Source organism: Miniopterus schreibersii (genome assembly GCF_964146895.1).
Source record: "Miniopterus schreibersii genome assembly, chromosome: 4".
NCBI lineage: Eukaryota > Metazoa > Chordata > Mammalia > Chiroptera > Miniopteridae > Miniopterus > Miniopterus schreibersii.
In genome coordinates this window covers 60,662,323-60,684,892 of record NC_138105.1, presented here as the reverse complement: position 1 = coordinate 60,684,892, position 22,570 = coordinate 60,662,323, and the positions used below count along the sequence as shown (strand labels likewise).

General features: G+C 49.2%; 1 protein-coding gene across 1 annotated transcript; it reads left to right on the top strand.

The window, feature by feature from the left end:
* Nucleotides 1–1,649: 1,649 nt before the first annotated feature.
* On the top strand, nucleotides 1,650–21,053 carry LOC308556272 (uncharacterized protein C8orf74 homolog; the record flags this gene model as incomplete). Its single annotated transcript, XM_081135432.1, has 4 exons — nucleotides 1,650–1,697; nucleotides 3,271–3,463; nucleotides 18,089–18,492; nucleotides 20,808–21,053. The coding sequence occupies 4 exons, from the start codon at nucleotides 1,650–1,652 to the stop codon at nucleotides 21,051–21,053; spliced, it is 891 nt and encodes a 296-aa protein (XP_080991558.1).
* Between the last annotated feature and the right edge of the window lie 1,517 nt (nucleotides 21,054–22,570).

Genomic DNA, 22,570 nt, shown 5'->3' with positions numbered 1-22,570 from the left:
GATTCCCGGTCAGGGCACATGCCCGGGTTTTGGGTTTGATTCCGAGTAGGGGGCTTGCAGGAGGCGGCTGATCCAGGTTTCACTCTCACATCAATATTTTTCTCTCTCCCTCCTTTTCCCTCTCTCCCTAAAATATATATATATATTTATATTTTATATTATATTTATATTTATATTATATTTATATTTATATTTTATATTTTATTTATATTTATATTTTATATAAATATATATATATTTTTTAAATTTTTTTTAAAGAAAGGAATATGTGGTCCAGAAAGAGAAAAGGGGACAGACAGACCCGGAAGCGTTCCAACAGGTAGAGGATGAACAGAGGAAGGGATGTCATCTCGGAAGGCAGGGAAGTAGTGGATGGACAGACAGACATGAGCATTCAGGAGAGAGCAGCTTATTAGAAGCCAAGAAGTAAACCTGTGTTCAATAGAGGCAGCCACCAAGGATGACCAGGACCGAAAGGGACCCATGACATAGCAACTATGTGTTGCAAAGAGGCACACTTCATATGTTCATTCCCTCCCTGGATAAGCAAGAGTGTGAAAGTTACTGAAGAAAGAATGGGTGTGTTTGCATGCGGAGCCCGGTAGCCTCATGGCAGGAAAGGGCCACCCCCTCCCCATCCTGCTATTCCTAGTAACCCGCAGGTGGAACAAAGTGGCCCTGACCAAGCCCTCCTCGTGGTGGGAAGCACAGCGAGGGCCCTGAAGTAGTATGGCCATGAGGGTAAGGAAGGTGAGCCATGGGACAAGCCTTGATGGAGTCATGTGGCCAACAGGGGTGTTGGCCCTGAGTAGTTGAGGTGGCAGGCGCTGGAAACTTAGAAGCTCTCACTCCTCCCCCTACTGGAGCAAGAGCTATAACCTGGATGCTCTCACTCCTGGACAGAAACCCCCTGGCCAGCCTTAAACCCAAAGAGCCAAGGATGCCGGGCAGCTACCGGTGGAGGCAGCCCAGGGGCCAGACATCTCAGCCACCAACCCCAGCCAATGTCCCTGTCCTTCCTCACTACGGCTCCTGGGCACAGAGTCAGGGCTTATGGTCAGAGAGTCAGGGCTTATGGTCAGGGAGGCAGGGGAGAGTAGGACCTTCTCCTCAGGTGGCCAGTGGACACCCGGGCTTCCAGGACAGAGAAGGACAGAACTAGACAGGATAGAGAGACTAGAGCCCTGTGAATCTCAGCATGTGGGTGCTCGGGCACCGCACTCGGGGACAGCCCTGCGCAGCTGTTTCTTGCACCCCAAAGCACAGTCAGGATGCTGGCAACAGGGAGTCACTGGCAGTGCCACCGGCTAGGGGAGAAATGGGGAGGATGCCATATCCTGGTGAAGAGAGCAAATGCAGGCGCTTCTTTCACGGAGATGAGTCCTTGACTGTCGGAGGAAGAGTAGAAAAGGGGCTTGGGCAAAGAGAATATGTAGGATGGGGGGCACTTGTGTCTGCAGGAGAGCCTGAGAAGGCTCACCTCCTGAAGGCAAACAGGCAGCTGGGGAGGAGAGGCTGGGAGCAAAAGAGCCTGAAAAAATCCACCTCGAAGTAGGTCTTCATGACCTCACAAAGCACCCCCCTCACTCCCAGGTTCTGGGAACCGAGTCATTCCTGTCTGGGTCTCCTAGCAACTGGATTCAGGGGCCATGGCACTCTTAACACCCCAAGAAATAAAGAAAGTCTTCCAATTTGAGGTGAAGAGAAAATGTAACTTTTAAAGGAAAGTTTGACTGGTCTAGCTGCGAGGTGTGTGTGAGAAGTGACCCCTCAGTGGACGCCTTGGACCTCACCCCTTTCCGGGCACCACCTCTGAGGCCCGCAGTGGCTGTGTCAGCTCTGGAATGCCCAGCCAAAGGCTCCCCAGCCCTTGGAGCTGGGGGCTGTCTTCAGAGCCTAGAGTGACAGCCCCTGATGCCCAGAGCCCGCCGGAGGGAAGGAGGGGATGGGTGTGTAGGCTCTGTGCCTGCCTCCACGCCAGAAGGGCCAGAGAGGCCCAGGGGGCTGGTCACAGGGGGTGCTACCTCTCACCAGGGCACCTCAGGGCCCTGTGAATCCCCTGGGATTGTGTGCCAAAGTGCAGAAGGAGTGTGTGTTGTGGTGTGTATGTGTGTGGGGGGGGGGGGAATCTGTTTCTTTAGGGCAGGGAAGGGGCAGTTTTCCTTGGTTTCTCAGATTCATTTGGAGGCCAAAAGGCCAGGACCTGTCTACAAGCTCCTTCCAGAGCAGGGCTGTTCTCAGAGGGGTGTCTGGGCACTGCTGAGACCTCAGGTAGGAGGGTCCCAGCCAACTGTGTGCTCAGGTCAGCTTCTGACCTCAGCTATGAGCTGGTGGGCAAATGACCCTGATGGGGCCTCTGTTCCTGCCCTGGGACTTGGCTTTCACCACCTGCTCCACTTCTTCCAACCAGTTGTCCCATCAAACACCAACCTGGGGATCTATCTGAGAGGTTGCGGGGAAGGACTGCCTGGCTCAGGCAGGAGAGCAGAGGTGGTGAACAGGATGTCCCTGGGGGCTGCAGAAGGGTTCTGGGCTTCCCTCTGGCACCAAGTTAGCCATCAGTCCTGCCCCCTCCATCCACAGTGCCCCCGCCAGAGCTTCCTCCCACCCCAGAGGAGCAGCGCTCCCATGTTCGTGGGTCTCCACTCTATGCCACACATTTTCTTATCTGCTCCCTTCAAGGCACTGGTTTCTCCTACATCTGTTGGTGACCTGTAAGAACCTTTCTGCATGGGTCAGGTGAATTTCCAAGTAAAATGGGTTCTTACCTATAAACAGGGAAAAAAGGTACCCTAATTCATCTTTACCCCCAGCCTGCCAGAGTTCCTGAATTTTCATCAAGCAAGATACATTCCTTTTTGCCTCACCAAGCCTCCTCTCAGTCATTTACACTTTAGTATGAATTTTATTATCAGATCAATACCTCTGGGGCAGCTAGTTGAGCATAGACTAAGAGAACAAATTTTGGTTTAGGGAAGAGGAAGGAAGGACCATAACTCAGGACTTGAAGCCTGCTGGAGGTCCCCAAGCTCAGGGCTGCCACAGCAGCATGAGAACGCTCAGAGGAATGAGCAGTGCTGGAGAGAACAGTCCATCCCCCGAAAGACGGGGAAAGCTGTTCAGAAATGAAAGCCTCGTCTGGCTGGGGGTAACCACGTTCTTGGTCACTCTTAAGTATAGTGAGGAGCCATGTGGGGGCCCCCAGGAGTGTTTGCTCAGTGACCCTGATTCCTCCGTGTCACCCCCTACCCCTCATGTCATGTCTCGCAGAAACCAGAAGGTCGGGAGCACCTACGGAGACTGCTGAACTGGAAAAAGTTTGACGAAGTGAGAGACTCCCGCAGAAGCATCCTGCTGGATATCCTCTACGAAAGCATCATCTTTGCCGTGGGCAAAGGCTTCCCATGGGTGGAGGTGGTCAAGGTGGTGAAGTTCACAGAAGAGCTGCTCAAGGAAACCAAAGGTATGGGGCATCCAGGGCTGGAGTCAGAGAGGCTTGCAGGAGGAGGGGGAATGCGCAGGATCCCCCTGCAGTCCAGCACCCCCGGAGCCCTCTACAAAGCTGGGAGCCCCTTCCTTTTTACCCTGGCATTTACCCTCCTCCCATGCATGTCAACAGGGTCCCTGTCCAGGCTTTCTTGAAAGCGGAGCAAACAGAATGTGCTCACTGAGACGTCGCTGGTCTCCTTGGCTGTGAGCACCACTCACACAGCAGCCAGAGTGTTTGCTTCCCTCTAAGACGTTGACACTTTAGTATGAATTTCATCATCAGAGCAATCTCTCTGGGGTAGCTTGTTGAGAGTTGGCCCAGAGGAAAGTCAAATTTTGTTTTAGGGAAGAGAGAGGAAGGAATATAATTCAGAATTTTTGTTTAGTTTAGTTTTATTTTTGCTTAACATCAATCAAACATGTCACCCCTCTGCTTAAAACCCTTCCTTGACTTCCCATTGCTCTGCCCATTGTTCCCAGGATCAGGTTTTACTCTGCTGAATGTCTTGAGGGAATCTTTTACAGGTAAGAGTTTGCCGGCAGGGAGGAGGGAATAGCAGTGATGTGAGTTTACAGATGGAGCGTCTATGGATGGGTCACAGAGGGAACCCTGCTCTGTGTTGAGCTTCATAAGAAAAGGATGAGCCTCTCTCCCTGACTCCTTGGCACGGGGATGTGGTCACATCTGTCAACCTTTTGGGCTGTGAGATGCAGATTCATTCATTAAACAAATATATATGGAGCAGCCCTTCTATGGCCACCATCATAGTAATATTCAGCCAAGAATCATGAATAGATACTAAAACCAAAGGTAAGAATATGTTTAGTTTTGTAAGAAATCGCCAAACTGTCTTCCAAAGCAGAAATGCTTAATAAAAAATGGGATAGTTTCATATTTTCTAAGAACCTCCCCACAACATCCTTACTGATCACAAGGGGAAAGGGAATGCTTGACAGTGGCGGAGGCTGGCAGACACCCCTTAATCAAATGATCCAAGAGGACGCCATCAGTAAGAGGACAACATTGTATTAGCTTAAGGCGCACAACATAATGATTTGATATATGTACATATTGCAAAATGCATAGTTATAATTTTTTTCTTATAATGGGAACTTTTAAGGTCTACTCTCTTAGCAACTTTCAAATACACAATACCATATTGTTTACTATAGTCACCACGCTGTATGTTACATCCCCAGAAGTTACTTATCTTATAACTGGAAGTTTATTCCTTTTGACCAGCTACACCCATTTCCCTGACCTCCCCGACCCCCACTCCAACCTCTGGCAACCGCCAATCTGTTTTTTGCTTCAGTGAGTTGATTTTTAGATTACACCTGTAAGTGAAATCATACAGTACAGTATTTGTCTTTCTCTGTCTGACTTATTTCACCTACCATTATGCCTTCAAGGTTCATCATGTTTTCACAAATGGCAGGATTGCCTTCTTTTTTATGGGTGAATAATATTCCTGTGTGTGTGTGTGTGTGTGTGTGTGTAGTCACATTTCCATTCATTTATTGATGGACACATAGGTGGTCTCCATGTCTTGGCTCTTATTAATAATGATGCAGTGAGCATGAGGGTGCAGATACTTCTTCAAATCAGTAATTTCATTTCCTTCAGACATATACCCAGAGTAGACTTTCTGGATCACATGGTAGTTCTATTTTTAATTTTTTGAGGAGCCTCCATACTGTTTTCCACAGTGGATGAACCAAATTACATTCCCACCAACAAACATTCCCACCATAGAGGTCTCCTTTTTCTCCAAGACTTGTTATCTCTAGGCTTTCTGATGACAGCCTATCTAACAGGTGTGAGGTGATATCTCATAGTGGTTTTGATGATTAGTGATACTGAGCCCCTTTTCGTGTATCTGTTGTTCATTTGAATATCTTCTTTGGGAAAATGTCCATTCAGGCATTTTGTCCATTTTTTAATTGTATTATTTGAGTTTTTGCTAATGAGTTGTATTAGTTCCTTATGTATTTTGGATATTAACCTCTTATCAGATATGTGGTTTGCAAATATTTTTCCTATTTTGTACGTTATCTTTTCATTTTGTTGATCATATCTCTTGCTGTGCAGAAGCTTTTTAGTTTGATTAGTCTCGTTTATTGGTTTGTTATTTTATGACAAACCAATGATTTGTGGTTTGTTTATTTATTTGTTATTTTGTGCTTTAGTGTCACATCCAAAAAATTATTGTTAAGACCAAAGTCAAGGAGCCTTTCCTCTCTTTTCCTCTAGGAGTTGTATGGCTTCAGGTTATACTATTTTTTTTAGTAGATTCTATTTTTTAGAGCAGTTTTAGGTACATAGCAAAATAGAGCAGAAGGTATAGAGATTTCTCACAGAAACCTTTTCTTGCCTCCACACACACAGCCTCCCATTGTCAATATCCCCCTCCAAAATGGTACATTTGTTCCAATCCATGAACCTACATTGACATATCACAATCGCCCAAAGTCCATAGTTTGCATTAGGATTCACTCTTGGTCTTGTACATTCTATGGGTTTTGACAAATGTGTAATAACATGTACCCACCATTAAAGTATCATACAGAGTAGTTTCACTGCCCTAAAATTCCTCTGTGCTTCCCCTGTTCATCCCTCCCTTCCCAACCCCTGGCAACCACTGATCTTATCACTGTCTCCGTAGCTTTGCCTTTTTCAGAATGTCACATTGTTGATACCACACAATAGATGGTAGCCTTTTCATATTGGCTTCTTTCACTTAGAAATATGCGTTTCAGTTTACTTCATGGCTTTTCGTGGTTTGATAGTTCATTTCTTTTTAGAGATGAATATTATTCCATTGTTTGAATGAATCACATTTTTTCTCTATTCACCTACCAAGAACATCTTGGTGGCTTCCAAGTTTTGGCAATTGTGAATAATGTTCCAATGAATATCTGTGTGCAAGTTTTTGTGTGAACATAAGTTTTCAACTCCTTTGGGCAAATACCAAGGAGTGTAATTGCTGGATCATATGGTAAGTGTATGTTTAGTTTTGTAAGAAATTGCCCAATTGTCTTCCAAAGGGGCTGCATCCCCACCAGCAATGAGTGAGAGTTCCTGTTGCTCCACATCCTCGCCAGCATTTGGTGTTGTCAGTGTTCCAGATTTGGCCCATTCTAACAGGTGTATAGTGATGTCTCATTGTTTTAATTTTCCTTTCCCTGATGAAACTGCAGTCTGAAAATGTTAAATAAAAAATTCCAGAAATAAACAATTCCTAAGTTTTAAACTGTGCTCCATTCTGAGTAGTGTAATGAAATCTCGTGCCATCCCCTCTGTCCCTCTTGACATGAATCATCCCTTTGTATAGTGTCTCCATGCTGTAGATGCTCCTCTATGTTGTTCACTTGGGGCCCATCTCGGTTATCAGATGGACTGTGGTAGTACTGCAGGGCTTGTGTTCAAATAACACTTACTGTACCTTGTGTGTGGCATCCCTGTGTACCCAGAGCTCACTCACCTGTCCTATCGGCAGCACCTCAACGTCCTTCCCTCATCTCGCCACTTTTTACCACCCCTCCTCTACCACCCTTTCTAACCCAGCTCTGTCTCCTGAAAATTTTGTACTTCTGCACCCATTCACCCAAAAATACAGTGATTTTTTTCCAGACACCAATAAAACCCCATCACTCCTCTGCTTCAGGCTTTTCTGTGATCCCATCACATATCTTATGTGCACTTGGATAGGCCTCTTTGTATTTCTTGAGCCGCCCGTGTGCCCTTCTACTTCTCTGCTCCCACCCAGTGGTCCCAGTCTGAAGACTTGAGCAAGACACGGCATTGTGCACAGACTGGTTTCAGGGATGTTGGGAAATTTCATCCCACCCCTGCCACCCCGCAGCCCACGCACCCTGGGGCCTTCCTGGCATCCCTCTGGGTCCCGCCCCCTGCTGCTCACAGCAACGCCCGGGTACCAGAGTTCACCTCCGTCGGCTGAGCTCTGCAGTGGCCGGCGGCCAGAACAAACACTGCCTAGTGAGAAGAATGTCAGCCCCAAGCAGGTGGGAACTCGGGCTCTTTCAAGTTTCCCTCAGAGCCTTCCATGGGCCAAACCCTTGAAAAACAGTCGGTGATGATGCAAACCCAACTTCAAACTGAGGAGATTAGATCGTGCAGGAGCTGGCGGCGGGTCTGGTTACCGTGTGCCTTGCCAACACAGCCGATCTGTGTCTCGTAGGCTTCTAAAACCTTGGAGTTGAAAGATTCGGTGATCAGAAAACTTAACTCCCTCTCTGCAGGGAGCCCAGCCAGCCAACAAGGCCCTTCCAGCCTCTGCAGGCACCACCCGAGCAGCAGGGAGTGCCCTCCTTCTGAGGCAATCCGTCCTTCAGACACTGCTTTTGTTATTAGGAAGTTCTTTTCTATATTTGGCTACATCTTCCTTTTACACCTTTTACTCAAATGCTCCAAGTCTGTCCTCTAGAAGCAGAGTGCGGGCCCTGGAGAAATTTAATGAGCTGTATATAATGTGACTATCAGATGTTCACGTTTGGACTAGACATCCCTTGTGCCTTTTATCATTCTTAATACGGTATCATTTCCATAGACCCCTCCACCCCACATTCCCACCACTGCCCCCTTTCTTGCTGCCCTTCTCTGGGAGGCTTGAACCCCTGAAGAGGACGACTATGCCGTTTTTATTTTTGTCCCCTCTGTTCATTCCCTTAGTGCTAAATAATGCCTGTGGCACACAGTAGGTGTTGCATGAAGAAATGAATGAATGAATGAGTGAATGAATGAATGAATGAATGAATGAATGAATGAATGGATTCTTGATGCCCGTGGAGATGATATGTTCTGTATGCAGAGAGGAGGTTGAGTTGCTTGACTCATCCCAGGGTTACTCCACTGTGGGCTGTGTTTCCAGATGACGTTAGAAGCAGCAGAGCAGAGTGATTAGACACCAAACTCTACAGTCAGGAGATCTGGGTTCAAATCTCACCTCCATCCCTTATTACTGTGTAATCTTGAAAATATTACCTCTCTGAGCCTTCACTTTCTCGTCTCTAAAAAGAGGGCTGTAACAATTCCATCTCATAAAACAGTTGGCGGGATTAAATGAGACAGGGCACGCAACGCATATTGCAGAGTGACCAGCACATAGGGAGTGCTCAGCCAATATCAGCTCCCATGTGTCCATCAGGCACGGAGGTGAGGTGGGGTGAACAGCAGGTGCTGGCAGTCCAGGACTGGAAGTTACTGCACGCTGCCCCTCAGGGGGCTTGCTGTCTGTGCCATCTCTTGCCTTCCCCTCACCCTGCAGACAAGACTGAAGATGGGCTCAATCGCGGGCTAGCAGAATGGCCGTCCGGACATCCTCTAGCCTGGCCCCACATGGGGATCCACCCTCGGCACACGTGTAGGAGGCATCCCCTCCCAAGGCATCTGTTCACTGCTCTTGTTAAGCGTCAGGAAGGGCTGGAGAAGATGGCAGGTCAGGTGCCTCCCATTTCACACCCTGCCCTGCCCTCCTCCTAGGCACACGTCCCATCTGTCATAGGTCGTGGGGTGCAGGATGCCGACAGCCAGGGGTCTTGCTGGCGAACCAGCTCACACTCAAGCTTCTGTTTCAGTTAAAGTCCACACTGGTCTGTCACCCCTCTTGGAAGGGAGCTTCTCCGGGGATATGTATGTGTGTGTGGTTAATCTGGGGCTGAGGATGGCTGCGCTCTGCTTGCATACTAGATAACAAAGTTGGCAGACAGTGTTTAAGGAGAGTCATGTTTGCACAACAATGAATCAGAGCTCTGCCAGGACAGCTGACAGCTCAGCTTATCTCCCTGCCCAATCGAGCCTGGGACCAGGAGGAAAAGGGTGGTCCTTTATTCAAAAGCGTAAGCCGATTCCATGTCCTGGCAAATGGCTCACCAGGGCTTTCTGCTCACAACGCCAGGCCAGAAGAATGAGTCCTTTCATCCCACCTCCTCTGCCAGCCTCCCGGAAGCCCTGGGTAGATCCCATCATGAAGTCACCAGGCACAGCATAGAGGAACAGAGGCTGCCAGCGCTGTCCTAGTGGGAGGAAATCGCAGGAAATGGGCAGATTTTGCTTTCCCTGCCAAGACCATAAATGGAGAGAGATTTGAGGCATATGGAGACTCTGAAGTCTCCTCCTCCGCCTGGGGGAGCTGCATTTCCTATCTGTGACTGGCACATTGCAGCAGGGGACAGAAAAAGGAGAAAGAGCCTCCCCTGCCCCAGACTTCAATCAGCAGGGAGTCCAGGGTTGGCGGTGTGCGGGCCAGTACAGACACTTGCCCGGGACCCACAGCCACCGCTCATCTGCGGAGTCTTCTGCACCAGCCATCACTTCGGCCATGTTGTAGCTTAGGCCTTCTGTCACCACCTACATCTGGTGAGCACTGGTCTATCTCTGATGCTCCACTTAGACATGGGGGCTAGGAAGAACCCCTTTCCTGCTGTCCTGGGGGTGGCAGGAAACGGGCCTGGTGACCGGTCAGTGGGCACACAAGGTGGCCAGGCCAGTGCCCTGGGAAGTGTGTCACAGCACTGGTATCTGCTGTCCCACCCAGAGCCACGCCTGATTCTCAAGAAATATCATCCAGGCAGCCATAGAATGGAAGACAGCCACCCTGCCCATCCCCCACTGCCTGGGGCTGGCAGGACAAGATTCCTCCCCCAAGCTCCCCTGCACAGACTCTTCCTCCCGGCATACTCATGGCCATGCCCGGGGTCAACCTGCCAGCCCTCAAGTACCCACTGCACTATAGGGAGCCTCCAGTGATTCAGGACCAGCCTGAACAGGAGCAGGAGAGCAGGAGTACCTGCCCAGCATGAATGCGATGCCTCTCACACTAAACCTGGAGGGGGGCCTTTGGAGGCAACTTCTTTATTGATGGATACAGGAAGTTTCCACAGAAGCCACTGGCTGATATTTTGGGAGAGCATTTCTTGGGGCAAATGGGAAACTATCGTTTCAGAGGTACCTCCCTGAGCGTATTACCCTGCTTAGGCCGCCATAAAAAAAGTACCACAAACTGAGTGGTTTCAGCAATAGAAATGTATTGTCCCGTAGTTCTGGAAGCTGGAAGTCCAAGATCAAAGTGTCAGCAGGGTTGGTTTCTTCCGAGGCCGCCCCCCTTGGTTTGTAGATGGCCACCTTCACATTATACACCTCACATGGTCTTCCCTCTGTGTGTGTCTGCGTCATAACCTCCTCTTCTTAGGACACCAGTTATATTGGATTAGGGCCTATCCACATGACCTCTTTGAACCTTAATCACCTCTTTAAAGACCCCATCTCCAAGTATAGGCACATTCTGAGGGTCCTGGGGGTGAGGACTTCAACATACGAATGGGGGGCACCATGTGAAGTCAGCCCATAGCACTGAGTTAGGTCACAGTTCACCAGGGCATACTGTGCCAGTTCGTAGGCCAGAAATCAAGGCTGTGCCATAGAAACCTTCTGGAACCTTCCTCAGGAGGCTTGCTCCAAACCTTCCTTGGGGGGCTGTGAATCCCACAGAGGGAGAAACGGCAACACCTGCATTTGCACACGTAGCGTCATCAGCAATCCTCACTTCATCCTTGCATAACAGCATTATTTTAAAGATGAAGGAACTGAGGCCCAGAGTGTTGAAGCAGCTTACCCCAGGTCACACCTCCAGTAAGCGAGGTTGGGATTTGAACCCAGAGCACAAGCCCCACTTGGGATCATCTATCTTTGCCAGAGGAATCTGTACACCAGGCACGTAAGGGCCTGAGAAGCATACAGCCCCAGAGAGCACCCTGCAGGGAGAGGAACGAGGCTGCAGGAAGAACTGAGAACCTGGTGGAATCAGAACACCTGGAGGCAAGGTTCCTAACTGGGTCACCTGGAATTACTCACAACCTGGGCCTGGGATCCTGGCCCCCAACAGGATGGCTCCAACGTGGTGGGTGGTGCAGGCCCAATTCAGAGGGTGAGCTGTGCCAGTTGGCTAATGTGCTCTGGCCTGAAGGTGCCACCAGTGTGTGGGCAGATGGTCCCAGTACTCTCTGGCCCTTTGGAGTGACCCCATGACCTACCTCTAACTTCCCATGTCCTCTTCGGCCAGATGGACATGCTGGGTGGTCCTGGAGGCCCCAAGGTCAAAGGGATGAGGTGTAGCTATGAAGTGCCCTGTCCCTGACTCAGTAGGGCAGCTTGGTCGTTTTCATGTCAAGGATGAAGACGAAGATGACGATGAAGATTTGCAGCCAGGGCTCCCTCACCCAGCTTGAGGCAGCGACGGAGCTTCGCCAGGAGACCACAGTGCCTGGATCCACCACCTCCACATCCTCTTTCCAGTTAAATGCTTTCTCACTCCTCAAAACGAGTCACTCCACAGACCAAGCTCTTATTTCTAGAAAGTTCTTCCTGCCGCTGAACTGAAATCTGTCTCTTTGAGCCTTCTGCCTGATGGCTCCTGTTCTGCCTTCTGAACACCCCCCCCCCCCATCAGCTTACTTCTGCCCCACTCCCTCAGCCTTTTCCCAGCGAGCGTTGCCAGAGCACTGTGCCAGAGGCTGGGGAGAGCGAAGACTCAGCGTCCGGATGCTGTAAGCACTCTGACCCAGGGGGAATCTGTGGATCCCAGAACAGTTCACATACCCCACGGACTGGAAATGCTAGTAGTCTCTTCACAATATTGACAATGACAACCTTGGTATTTATTCATTGTTTGTTGTGTACCAGGCATGGTGGGGGGCTCTGTACCCACAGGCCCTTTATCCAATGCTATGAGGTGGGCGCTTTTGTCGCCTCCCTTTTACAGATGAGAACACTGATGCCCAGAGAAGCAAATAACCTGTGCAAATGATCAAGCAGCAGAAGCATTATGTAGGCCCCCATCTGTCTGAATTCCCAGTCTGTGCTCTGAGAACGACCCCCAGCGTCGATGCCGACATCATCCAGGGGCTGCCCCAGGCTCACTGGTGACCTGTGCATTACTGTGAACAGTGGCTGAGAACAGAGCAAGACAAGGTGCTACGGGCTAGTTGGTCCTGTGGCCACAGAGCTTGCAGGGAAGGTTTATCCAGCCAGTTTGGTTCTCCCCTGGCCAGTCCCAGGCAGTGCAGATGGGGATGTCAGACCACCCACTCTCCTCCCCTGCAGCTCACCAGTCAGCTCCACCATAGACACACCCAGAAAGGGGTGTTCCCAAAAGAACAGCTTGTTGTGCAGTGGGAGGAGGGGAGGCCAGCAGCCCAGACACCTTGGGACAGGCAGGAGCCACAGGAGGTCACCCCAGACTCCTGCCTGTGTCGGGGCCAGAGGTTAGCAGGGCAGCCACAGAGCGCACTTCCCAGAGCAGAACCAGACAGCATCTCCTGACCTAGCTCACCCTCTCCCTGGGCAGGCAGTGCCCCCGCCCACTCTTCAGGGACATTTCTGACCTGCCAAGAGCCAGGGGGCAGTGGTAAAAATCAAAACCAGTCCCTTCCCCACAGTGCAAGTGATAACAGGTCCCAGACCACCGATCCCTGGCCTGGAGCTCGGGTCCTGATTTTGTCACAATGAGCCTTAGGCAAGTCCTTTCCTTTCCCTGGGCCTCCGTTTCCCATCTGTAGAATGAAAGGACTAGACCAGCTCAATAGTTGCCAAAATATCTTCTTTGGTCCCAAGAGACTATTTAATTCAAAATAAATTTGAGAAATAGTTCATATGCTCAACCTTTTCTGGCCATTTGCTGAGCCTATTTGCATATGAAAGGCTCTGTTAAATTTCTCTCAATCCAACAGATTCCGGTATCTACCTCCAAAGGTCTGCAAAGAGAGCCCAGAGCCACTAGGAGCTGTATGGTTGAAAGGGCCCTCCCTGGGTCAGGCCACGGTTTGAATTTTTGCTCTGCCACTCACCAGTTGTGTGCCCTTCAGCAAATTCCCTGACCTTTTTGAGCCTCAGTTTCTTTCTCAAGTAAACTTGGGATGGTGCCTACACCAGTGTCACAGAGCCAGGAGGGGTTGGATGGAACCTGAGGTAACCCAGGGCCTAAGGGACACAGGGAGAACCCCCTACATGAGAGTCATCTGCTACTCAAGGAAAGCACACCCTGTCCTCTGAGCTGTCACTATCACTGGCACCTCAGGCTGAATGAGTTCAGCAGAGCCTTGCCAAGAGCAGAAAGATGGGCAGGGGCAGCATTCAAGACACAGGACAGGTGTGGGCTCTGCTTTCATCTGCTTCCCACCAGCCAAGGTCAGCCCTAGGAGGCGCTCAGGTATTCGGAAAGGTGAGCCAGCCCGCCTGTGCCCTGACTTGGTTCCTCCCCTGGGAGCCAAGGCAGGGGCAACCAAACTGGTTTGTCAGGGGGCACCGGTGGCACCTGGAGGCTCCCCCTCACACCCACCCAGAAGGAGCAACCCCTTCTCATCTCCCAGCCTTAGACCGAGCATGAGGGGCAGTGGGAGGGTGCCTAGAGTGCCTGGTCCAAGCCAGTGCATTTTGCCCTGATTCTGGAGTACCTGGTGTTGCCACCCCCACCCCCACTCTTCCCTGCTCATTGCCCTTGTCCCTGAGTGGGTGCTGGCCTCCAGGGGCTTGAGGACCATCTTCAGGAAGTTCCCAGCCACCGATGCAAATGAAGGCCGCTCCCTGTTATTGAAGAGCCACTTGCAGGTACAGATCTGTCTGCCCTGGCAGCAGAGGCTTCTCCTGAGACTTAATCTCCAGCTTTCTGAGTCATAAGGACTCTCAACCTGCGGCGATGGAGAGTGGTCTGGGGGCCAGGAAAGTGTGTCTCATGCGTCAGCTTGGGACGAGCTTTGCCAAAAACTAGACCTAGTTGAGTGTCTTAGGCTGAAAGCTAGAATTCAGCCCAGGGGTTCCTTCCATGTTGACCGGGGACCAGGTTCCCACTTGTTTCATGGCCTCTAGGCTGAGGAGGCCACAGCTCATGCCCAGAGTAGGACCTCCTCCAGGATGGAGGGCAGCTGGGAGCTCGTGCCCACGCTTACTGAGGGCGCTCAGCACTGCTGGGCCTGGAGACTTCTTGGTTCAAACCTGGGCTGTGTGCATGGCTGCTGAGCGAACAGAGAATATGGGGGGCCCCATGAGCTGCCGGCCAGGCTAGGGGAGGAGCAGGGCACCTTCCAGCAGTTCAACCTCCACTGAGCCCAGAGGTGCGATGACTCACCTGACAAAGTCGATGCACAGTCACTCCACACGGGCCTGGACTCCAGCTTTGATTATTAGAAACCAATGACCTCACCCTGCCCCCACTCTCTAGGATTCCTTTACTGGTTTTCCCTGTCATCCTCCAGGTGCCACCACCATCCCTTGGAAATACCTGCCTGATATCTCACTTCTCTTCTTGACACCTGAGTGGCTCTGCAGCTCTTGGCTGCGGTTCCTAACTTTTCTGCAGTTCTTAATTTGATGATTCTCTCTATGCACACTCTCCCAGAAACATATGTGCATGCAAAATCCTGGTGGTGCAATTCCTGGGAGTCCCAGTGGGTCCTGAAGCCCGTCCTCGGATGTCCTCGGGTTCCATGAATTCTGGCGTCTGTGATGAAGTGTAACTCTTTCATGCTCCCTGTGCATGCTTGCTTTTTGCAAACTGAAGCCCTCAAGCCCTCTGTCTGTCCTTCAGCCAAGTCCCCTGACTCCAGCTTTGCCTCCCAGGAGCCCCGAACCACATGGATGCGTGCACACAGCCACACAGTACTCCACTTGCCTCTAGCCTTTATCTCTTCTGTTCCTCTGCCACTGATTTTTGCCAAATTAGTCCTGTTTCTGGGCTCCAATGTCCTCTTTGCAGGAAACCTTTGACTCCCCAGCATCCCTGTTCAGAGCGCTTCCCCTGCTTCCTCTCTGCACTTGGGGGCCAAGTTTTGCCCTGGGCACTGACTTGCATGTTGTCTTTAAAGGAGCCCTCAATGCTTGATCTCTAATTATATAAAGTACATGAGCACCGTAAAAATAAGAGACTCTATATTGTCATTTTTAGCCACCTCTCTCCAAAAGCAAAAAGGAATAGAATAAAATGCCCACCAAATCTGAGCAGCACGAAGCTCACACACGTGCAGGAAGGGACCCAGCAGCCACGTCACAGGTGAGGGGACCAGGGTCCTGAGGGCAGATGCCATGTGTCAAGGACACTCGGCAGAACAGGGTGTTTGGGACCTTTAGCACCACCCTCCTGCAGTTGGTCATTTGATGACTCAGTGGCTCCTGTGTGTCAGCAACTGAGTTTTTTTGGCTCAATCTGGTTCATTGACCAAAGTTAGGAGGCAATTCCCTAGCCAGCTCCCATCTTGAAATCAGCACTTTCTTTATAAGGTGTGTGTGTGTGTGTGTGTGTGTGTGTAGGGGGCGCTCTGTGTTTTTAGAAAGCTCCAGGTAATTCTGGAACATAGGGCTCCAGCTGGCCCTGGGCCCCTCCCCACTACCAACCTGAGACACAGGTTCAGGGGTGAAGAGGTCCCTGGGGCCAGCAACCTGGCTGGCTTATTTCCCAGAACAAGGCCAAGGAGTGCAGAGATCGCTGCTCTGTTGCCTGCTGGGACTCCGTGACACAGACGAGAAGCTGTGAGAATCAAGTGAGAAGATGGGGAGGAACACATGGCAAAGCAGCAGCTCAGCTGGATGTTGATGATGTTGCTTTCCGCAGAAGCCATTTAAAAAATATATTTTTGTGTGTGGTTTTCTCCCAGCTTTATTGATGTATCATTGACAAATAATTTGTCAATTGTCAATAATTCACAAATATTTAAGGTGTACAATGTAACATTCAATATAGACTGTGAAATGATTGCCACCATCAGGCTAATTAACATACCCATTACCTCACACAGTTACCACTTTTACTGGCAGTGAGGACATTTAAGGTCTACTCTCTCAGCAAACTTGAAGTACTCGGAACAGTACTGTGAGCTCTCGGCACTGCGCTGTGTGGTTGATCCCCAGTACTCGCTCATCCTGCATAACAGGAACTTTGGCCTCCCTGACCAACAAACATCTCCTCATTTCCCCCACCCCCAGCCCTTGGCAACCATCGTTCTAGTCTCCGCTTCTCTGAGTTCCACTTTCTGAGATTCCATATCTAAGTGAGTCATGCAGTTATGTGTCTTTCTGTGTCTTATTTCAATAAGTATAATGTCTTCCAGGTCCATTCCCGTTGTTGCAAATGACAGGATTTCCTTCTCTTTTAGGACTGAATAACATTCCATTGTGTATGTATCACATATTCTTTATCCATTCATCCATGGACATTAACTTAGGCTGTTTCCATAGCTTGGCTACTGTAAGTAATGCTGCAGTGAACATGGGAATGTAGATCTCTCTTCAGGAGCCTGGTTTAATTACCTTTGGATGTATGTATATTCAGACGTGGGATTGCTAGATCATACTGAGGAGCTGTTTTAGACATTTTCTTCTAGTTGTCCACCCCCATCAGGTTGTAATGCCACACACTCTGTATATCTGATTATATACCTATGTGTACAGCATCTGCTTTATGCACATAGAAAGCTGACTCTTTGTATGCGATTCAAGGCTAAGGATGACTAAATTAAAATTTTAAGTTAAAAATGAAAAGCTACCAACATCTAACTTAACATTGTAACTATACTTTCTGAGTAACTTTTAATGTAATTTATTTACTTACCTAAATTGCAATTGTCAAATTACATATGCAAAGAAGCAATTTTACATAAATATGTAATGATAATAGTAATGCAACCAAATCTATCATTCAAAGCTGTCATTTTCCTAGCAAAACAATTGATAAAGTTAATTCCTTTTTTTAAATTTTTTTCTTTATTTTATTTTATTTTTCATCACCATTTATCTCCCCATACCCTCTTCTACCTTCAGATAAAGCTAATTTCTTAAAAATTATTTTCAGTAAACTTAACTTTTAACTTTTGCTTGATATGGCAAAAGAACTAGTTTCTAGGGGGTGTGGGGTGGGGTGGTCCAGGGTACCTCTGTGAGCAAGTGGCTCTCCTGGGGGGTGAGGAGTGAGACCTGTGCAGGGAAGGGCATCCTAGGCCGAGACCAGTGTGCCAGGAGTGGGGGCGGCAGGCAACCAAGTCAGAAGGAAGAGATGGATGAGCCTCTGTATGACTCTGACTTTCATAGTGTGTGGGATGCCACTGGCCCCACCCTCAGAGCTGATCTTTCCATGATATAAACAGTATTTGCCTAACTCAGTAACAAAATCTCCAATATAACATCTGTCCCTCCAGTCATCTCACACTCCACGCTTATCAGACTCCCTTTTTTATACCCTAATCTCCTTCCCACAGGGTTTGAAGTGAAAACAATATAGAGCACAGCTGAAGTAAGGCTTTTAAGTGAGTTAAAAGTCAAAATATAGGTAAGGAGGATAATCACTTAAGAAAATGGAATGAATGTAAGTTATTATATAAAATTGACTTTGAGCTTCCAAGAATCCAAGGTAAAAAGGGAAATGTGATACGCCCAGCAGCTTTCAAAAGCTAATAAATGGTAACATAAAATAGCCAGTAGACTCTGACCCCCTGGACTCTGGGGTCAGAGTGCCTAGGTTCAGAGCTTATATTGATTAGCCATCGATACAGCTCTGCCCCGCTTCACACTCCATGCCTGGCCCCTCCGTGCCCACAGGCTACTCCCTCACCGAGGCCATGACCATCCTGAGGAATAAGCTCAGAGATTATGAGGGGCAGTTCAACAGCACCCGTCTGCTGGCGCTCTGCGACTACTTCTACAACACCTTCATCCGCCACTACAGACTCTACCAGTATGTCCTGGGCCAGGACCAGGAAGTCAACCTGACCGTCACCCACCTGGAGGTGTGTGTGCCACCCCAGCCCCTCCCTCTGGCTAAGGGCAAGGACAGGGACCTGTGGAAGCACGAAGAGCAGGTGGCCGAGCTCAGCATGGCTGAGGTGCAGAAGCGCACCAATCTGCTGCTGCTGAAGGAGGCGCTGCACCTGGAGCAGGAGTACATGCTGCAGAAGAAGTTCTCAGAAGTGCCTGGGCGGCAGAGCCGCGTCCTGAAGACGCAGGTAAGGCTGTGCCGCAGGCGGATGCTGCTCACGTGCCCTGAGCAAACACCTGTTCCTACCAAGAGAACGCCCAGACTGGAGTCAGACCCACAGGCAAGACCCCAATTGTCTGCACACACAGGGGAGAGGGCAGAAAGGGACAGCAAGTCACTGACTATCTGCCATAGGCTTTGCATACACGGTTCATGAAACATCCCTATAAGGTATAATTCATGTTCCCATTTTAGTGATGAGAAAACTGAGGCTCAGAGAATTCCATCAACTTGCCCAAGGTCACCAAGCTACTATGTGGCAGAGTTTAGATTTGAGCTGAAGTCTGGCTGACTCTAAAGTTCAAGTTCTTTCCATTGCATCATTGATCAGTTACAGGTTCCACCCAGAAAGACCCCCAGGCTCTGAACCACTGCAGATTCTCATGACCCTTTGCCTGCCTGCAGCGAGGCCTGGGTGGAGATGACGAAGGAAGAGCCATGGGTCACAGCTCAGGGTGGGTGATGTGATGAGGTGGACAAAAGGATGGGACTAGTTCCTTCAGGGAGGACCTAGAAGGGTCCGGTGTGTGGATCTAAGAAACTGGGTTGCCCTCTTGCTAGATCTTAAGTACCTCTGGAGCTCCAGTAGCCAGAGTCTCCAGTGACCAGCTCATCAATAAATGGTCGGTGTAGCTCAGTGGTTAGAACATCAGCTTGCACATGGAAGGGTTGCCAGTTCAATTCCAGTCAAGGGCACATAACTTGGCTTGCAGGTTCAATCCCTGGCCCTGGTTGGGGAGCATGTGGGAGGCAACCAATCAATGTGTCTTTTTCATATCAATGTTTCTCTCTCTCTCTCTCTTTCCCCCTCCCTCCCTTCCATTCTCTCTAAAAACCAATGGAAAAATACCCTCAGGTGAGGATTAACAAAAAAACATAAACAGGGAGCGGGGGTTGGTTTCTGAATTGTCAGCCAAAGAGTGAATGGCCCTGGAAAGTACATATAAAACATTGGGGGAAATCTCTAAAGAACAATTAGCACAATGGAATGAATGATACTCTTCTAAGGCTAAGTCTCCCAGGTAAATAGCACATCAGGCTGCTACATAATCTTAGTGCATTAAGAAGTCCACTTGGGACCAACAGAACACAGGCAGCAATCTGTCTCCACCCTCTTCCAGGGACCTTGCTCTAGAATATATGGGCAAGGGCCACAGGTAGAAGGGGATACCTCTTGTCCAGTTCCTGCCCACCCCGCCCATACACACAGCTGTTTCTCCCCACTCCTTCCAGCTTCCCTGTGGACCTGCATCACTTTGTTGCTGGTCCCCTCCTGGTGGATTGTGGCTAGGGTCCCCTTCACTGTGTGCCTGAGCTGGGGACACTCAACACAGTAGAATAAACATGGTTCATTCTCTTGGAACACAATCTTTCCCAAGGACTTAGGGAAAAAACATTATTTTTGTATAAAAACAACCAAGGGGACATTCTCAGGCAAATGTGAGATTTTCCATGAAGTTTTAAGTTAAAATATGATATCTCAAAGAAGTATCTTCTAGGCAACTGGATACTCCAAATATGTCCCCCGACACCCCAGGGGTAGGCATGAACTCTCCTCTGCTGTTTGGTTGCTCAAGCAGGGAACTGGGAGAAATAGTTACACAGTCAATGTCTCCAGGATTTCATGATGCCATGGCCCTGATTTAGATGACAGAGAAAGCCTCCTGTTTAACATGGCAGATGGTGGGTGACTGCTTGGGGGACATGCCCATTCTCTAAGAAATTTCCCATCCTTTCCAAAGAAGCTACTAGAACTTTGAGATGTGAGAATGAGATGAAGGCAAGAGGAAAAGGAAAGGAGATGATATCCAGATGGAGCTTGCATTGACCAGAAAGCAGGGGATATGGCACTGGCTTATGGTTCCAGAACAATATTAGTAATAAATGACACACTCAAACAGGGTGATCATCACCATAGGCCAAAATGGAGAAGAAAAGGAGCAATTATTGGAACCATGGGGCAGGAGGTGTAGCTGTAGGTAGAGGATCATAGTCATGGCCAATCCAGAGCTGGTTGGGAGGAAGGTGAGAGACTTCATTCTCCCCCCACTCTCAGATCTCCTGCCAGGACTTCTCAGCCAGAAGCTGAGGGCCAAGGTAGCTGGTTGATGCTGCCCTCATAAGTCAGCCTCCCAAAGCACAGAGAAGAGATCTGAATAGGGAAATGGAAGGTCCTAGCACCCAGTACAAGGAGAGAATTTGATCCTGCTGAGAAACCTTATCTGCAGATGGCCTTGACCTTCTCCTGAACCCTGTTCATCAGCCATGTTCCGTTTCTTCCAGGAGTTAGAAAATCTCATCAACGAGGCCATTCAGATCCAGATCGAGTGCCTGAAAGAGCTGCTACAGTATGAGACACAGATAACTTTTGACATTTTGGACCTGAAACTTCAGAAGAAGACTTTAAATCTCAATACTCCTGTCCCTTTCCCACTCTCAATCACTGGCCAGGCAGGCCATGATGAATCTCTTAAGTTCAACAAAGCACGCAAAGAAAAGAAACCCAAAAAGAAGATGTCTAAAGACTGATGGAGGAAGAGCTATTGACAATTCTGGAATTATTATGTGATGTGCTCAGCACCCAATAGATCAGAGATTTCTGGTGATTAAAAGAAATGAAATAGCACTCATCATCTTATCTCTATCTTCTTTCTGGAAACCATCTTCTTTCTGGAAACCATCTTCTACCACATGAAAATCTAACCCAAATAAGAAGGCTATTCTCTGTTAAGCACAGAGCTTTGTGCCTGCTGGGCAGGCAAACATCCCCTGTTGACTAAGGTTGACTAAGCCTGAGCTTAGGCAGTGGGACTGAACTACCACCAGTCGACTGAAGCAGGTAAGAGTAGGGGTGACACCAGACACCAAGAAGGTCTTCCAGGGGACACACTGGTTTTGTTGCTCTTATGGGGAGAACAAGTCCTGGGATTCTATTGCCTTTCTGAGACTGGTCTAACAGAATCGACCGCATGCAGCCTGCTCTACAGGTTTTTGTCTCCTTGCTGGAGGATCTAGAGCCTCATGCCTATGGAGATCTCAATCTTCTGAAAGAATCTACACTGTTTAGACTGAGTCAGGGGAGCAAGCACTGTCTTAGAGGTCAGAGATCTGGCTTTAAACCCAACTCTGCTGCTAGTCTGCTGTGTGACTTTGCCAGTGTCCCTTCTGTCTTGGGGCCCCAGCTCTCGCTTCTGTCAAGTGGGGTGGGGTGGGGTGGGGATTCCTGGCTGGTGTTTAAGATCCATCTTCCACATCCGAGGAGGTAGATGAAGCAAGGTTTGTATTCCCATTTGTCAAAGGGTTCAAGGTTCAAAGGGGTGGAGTATTTACTCAAAGTCATTTAGCGAGTCAATGAAAGAACAAGGACTAGAACTCAGGCATCCAGACTCTTATTTCTGGGCTCTTTTCCCTGCAGCATTGTGCCTCGTGCAGTCACACAAATCTTGTCGTTGTTGGCTATCGCAGGCATGTAATTTACAGGAGAATGGGGCCATGAGATCAGGGCAGAAACGATGCTACCTCTCACTGCCTCTTCCCTGGCCCGCAACCTGCTATCACCTCTGCGGTCTGCCCCACGTTCCTTGCTCATGATGGGACAGGCCACAGTGCAGCTCTCCCTGTAGTTATGTCCGTCTCTCCAAGGCCACAGCTGTTTTCTAGGTCTTGCCACCAAAGATGTACTTGGCTCTCTGTGCTTACGGGCAAAGTCAGCTTGCTTTTGGAGGCCAGGCTGGACTTAGGTAAAGAGAGGGAGCCTGGGGAGGTCATGCCACCAGCCCTGGAGTCCTCTGAGAGAATTCCAGGAGACAGGAGACTCTGGCTGGTTAAGGGCCTCACCCAGAGCACTGCCCCAGACTCTCTCTCCCCATCTTACCTTGATGCCATAGTGAAGGCAACTTATATCTGGGCCATTTGATAGGTTCCCAATACCTCTTTGGACAGGAGAAGGAGGTGCCAGGTTTTTCTTAAACTTTTCATCTCTATATTCATTCATTTATGTATTTATTCTCCACTCCACAAACATTTTTTTAACATCCATATCTACT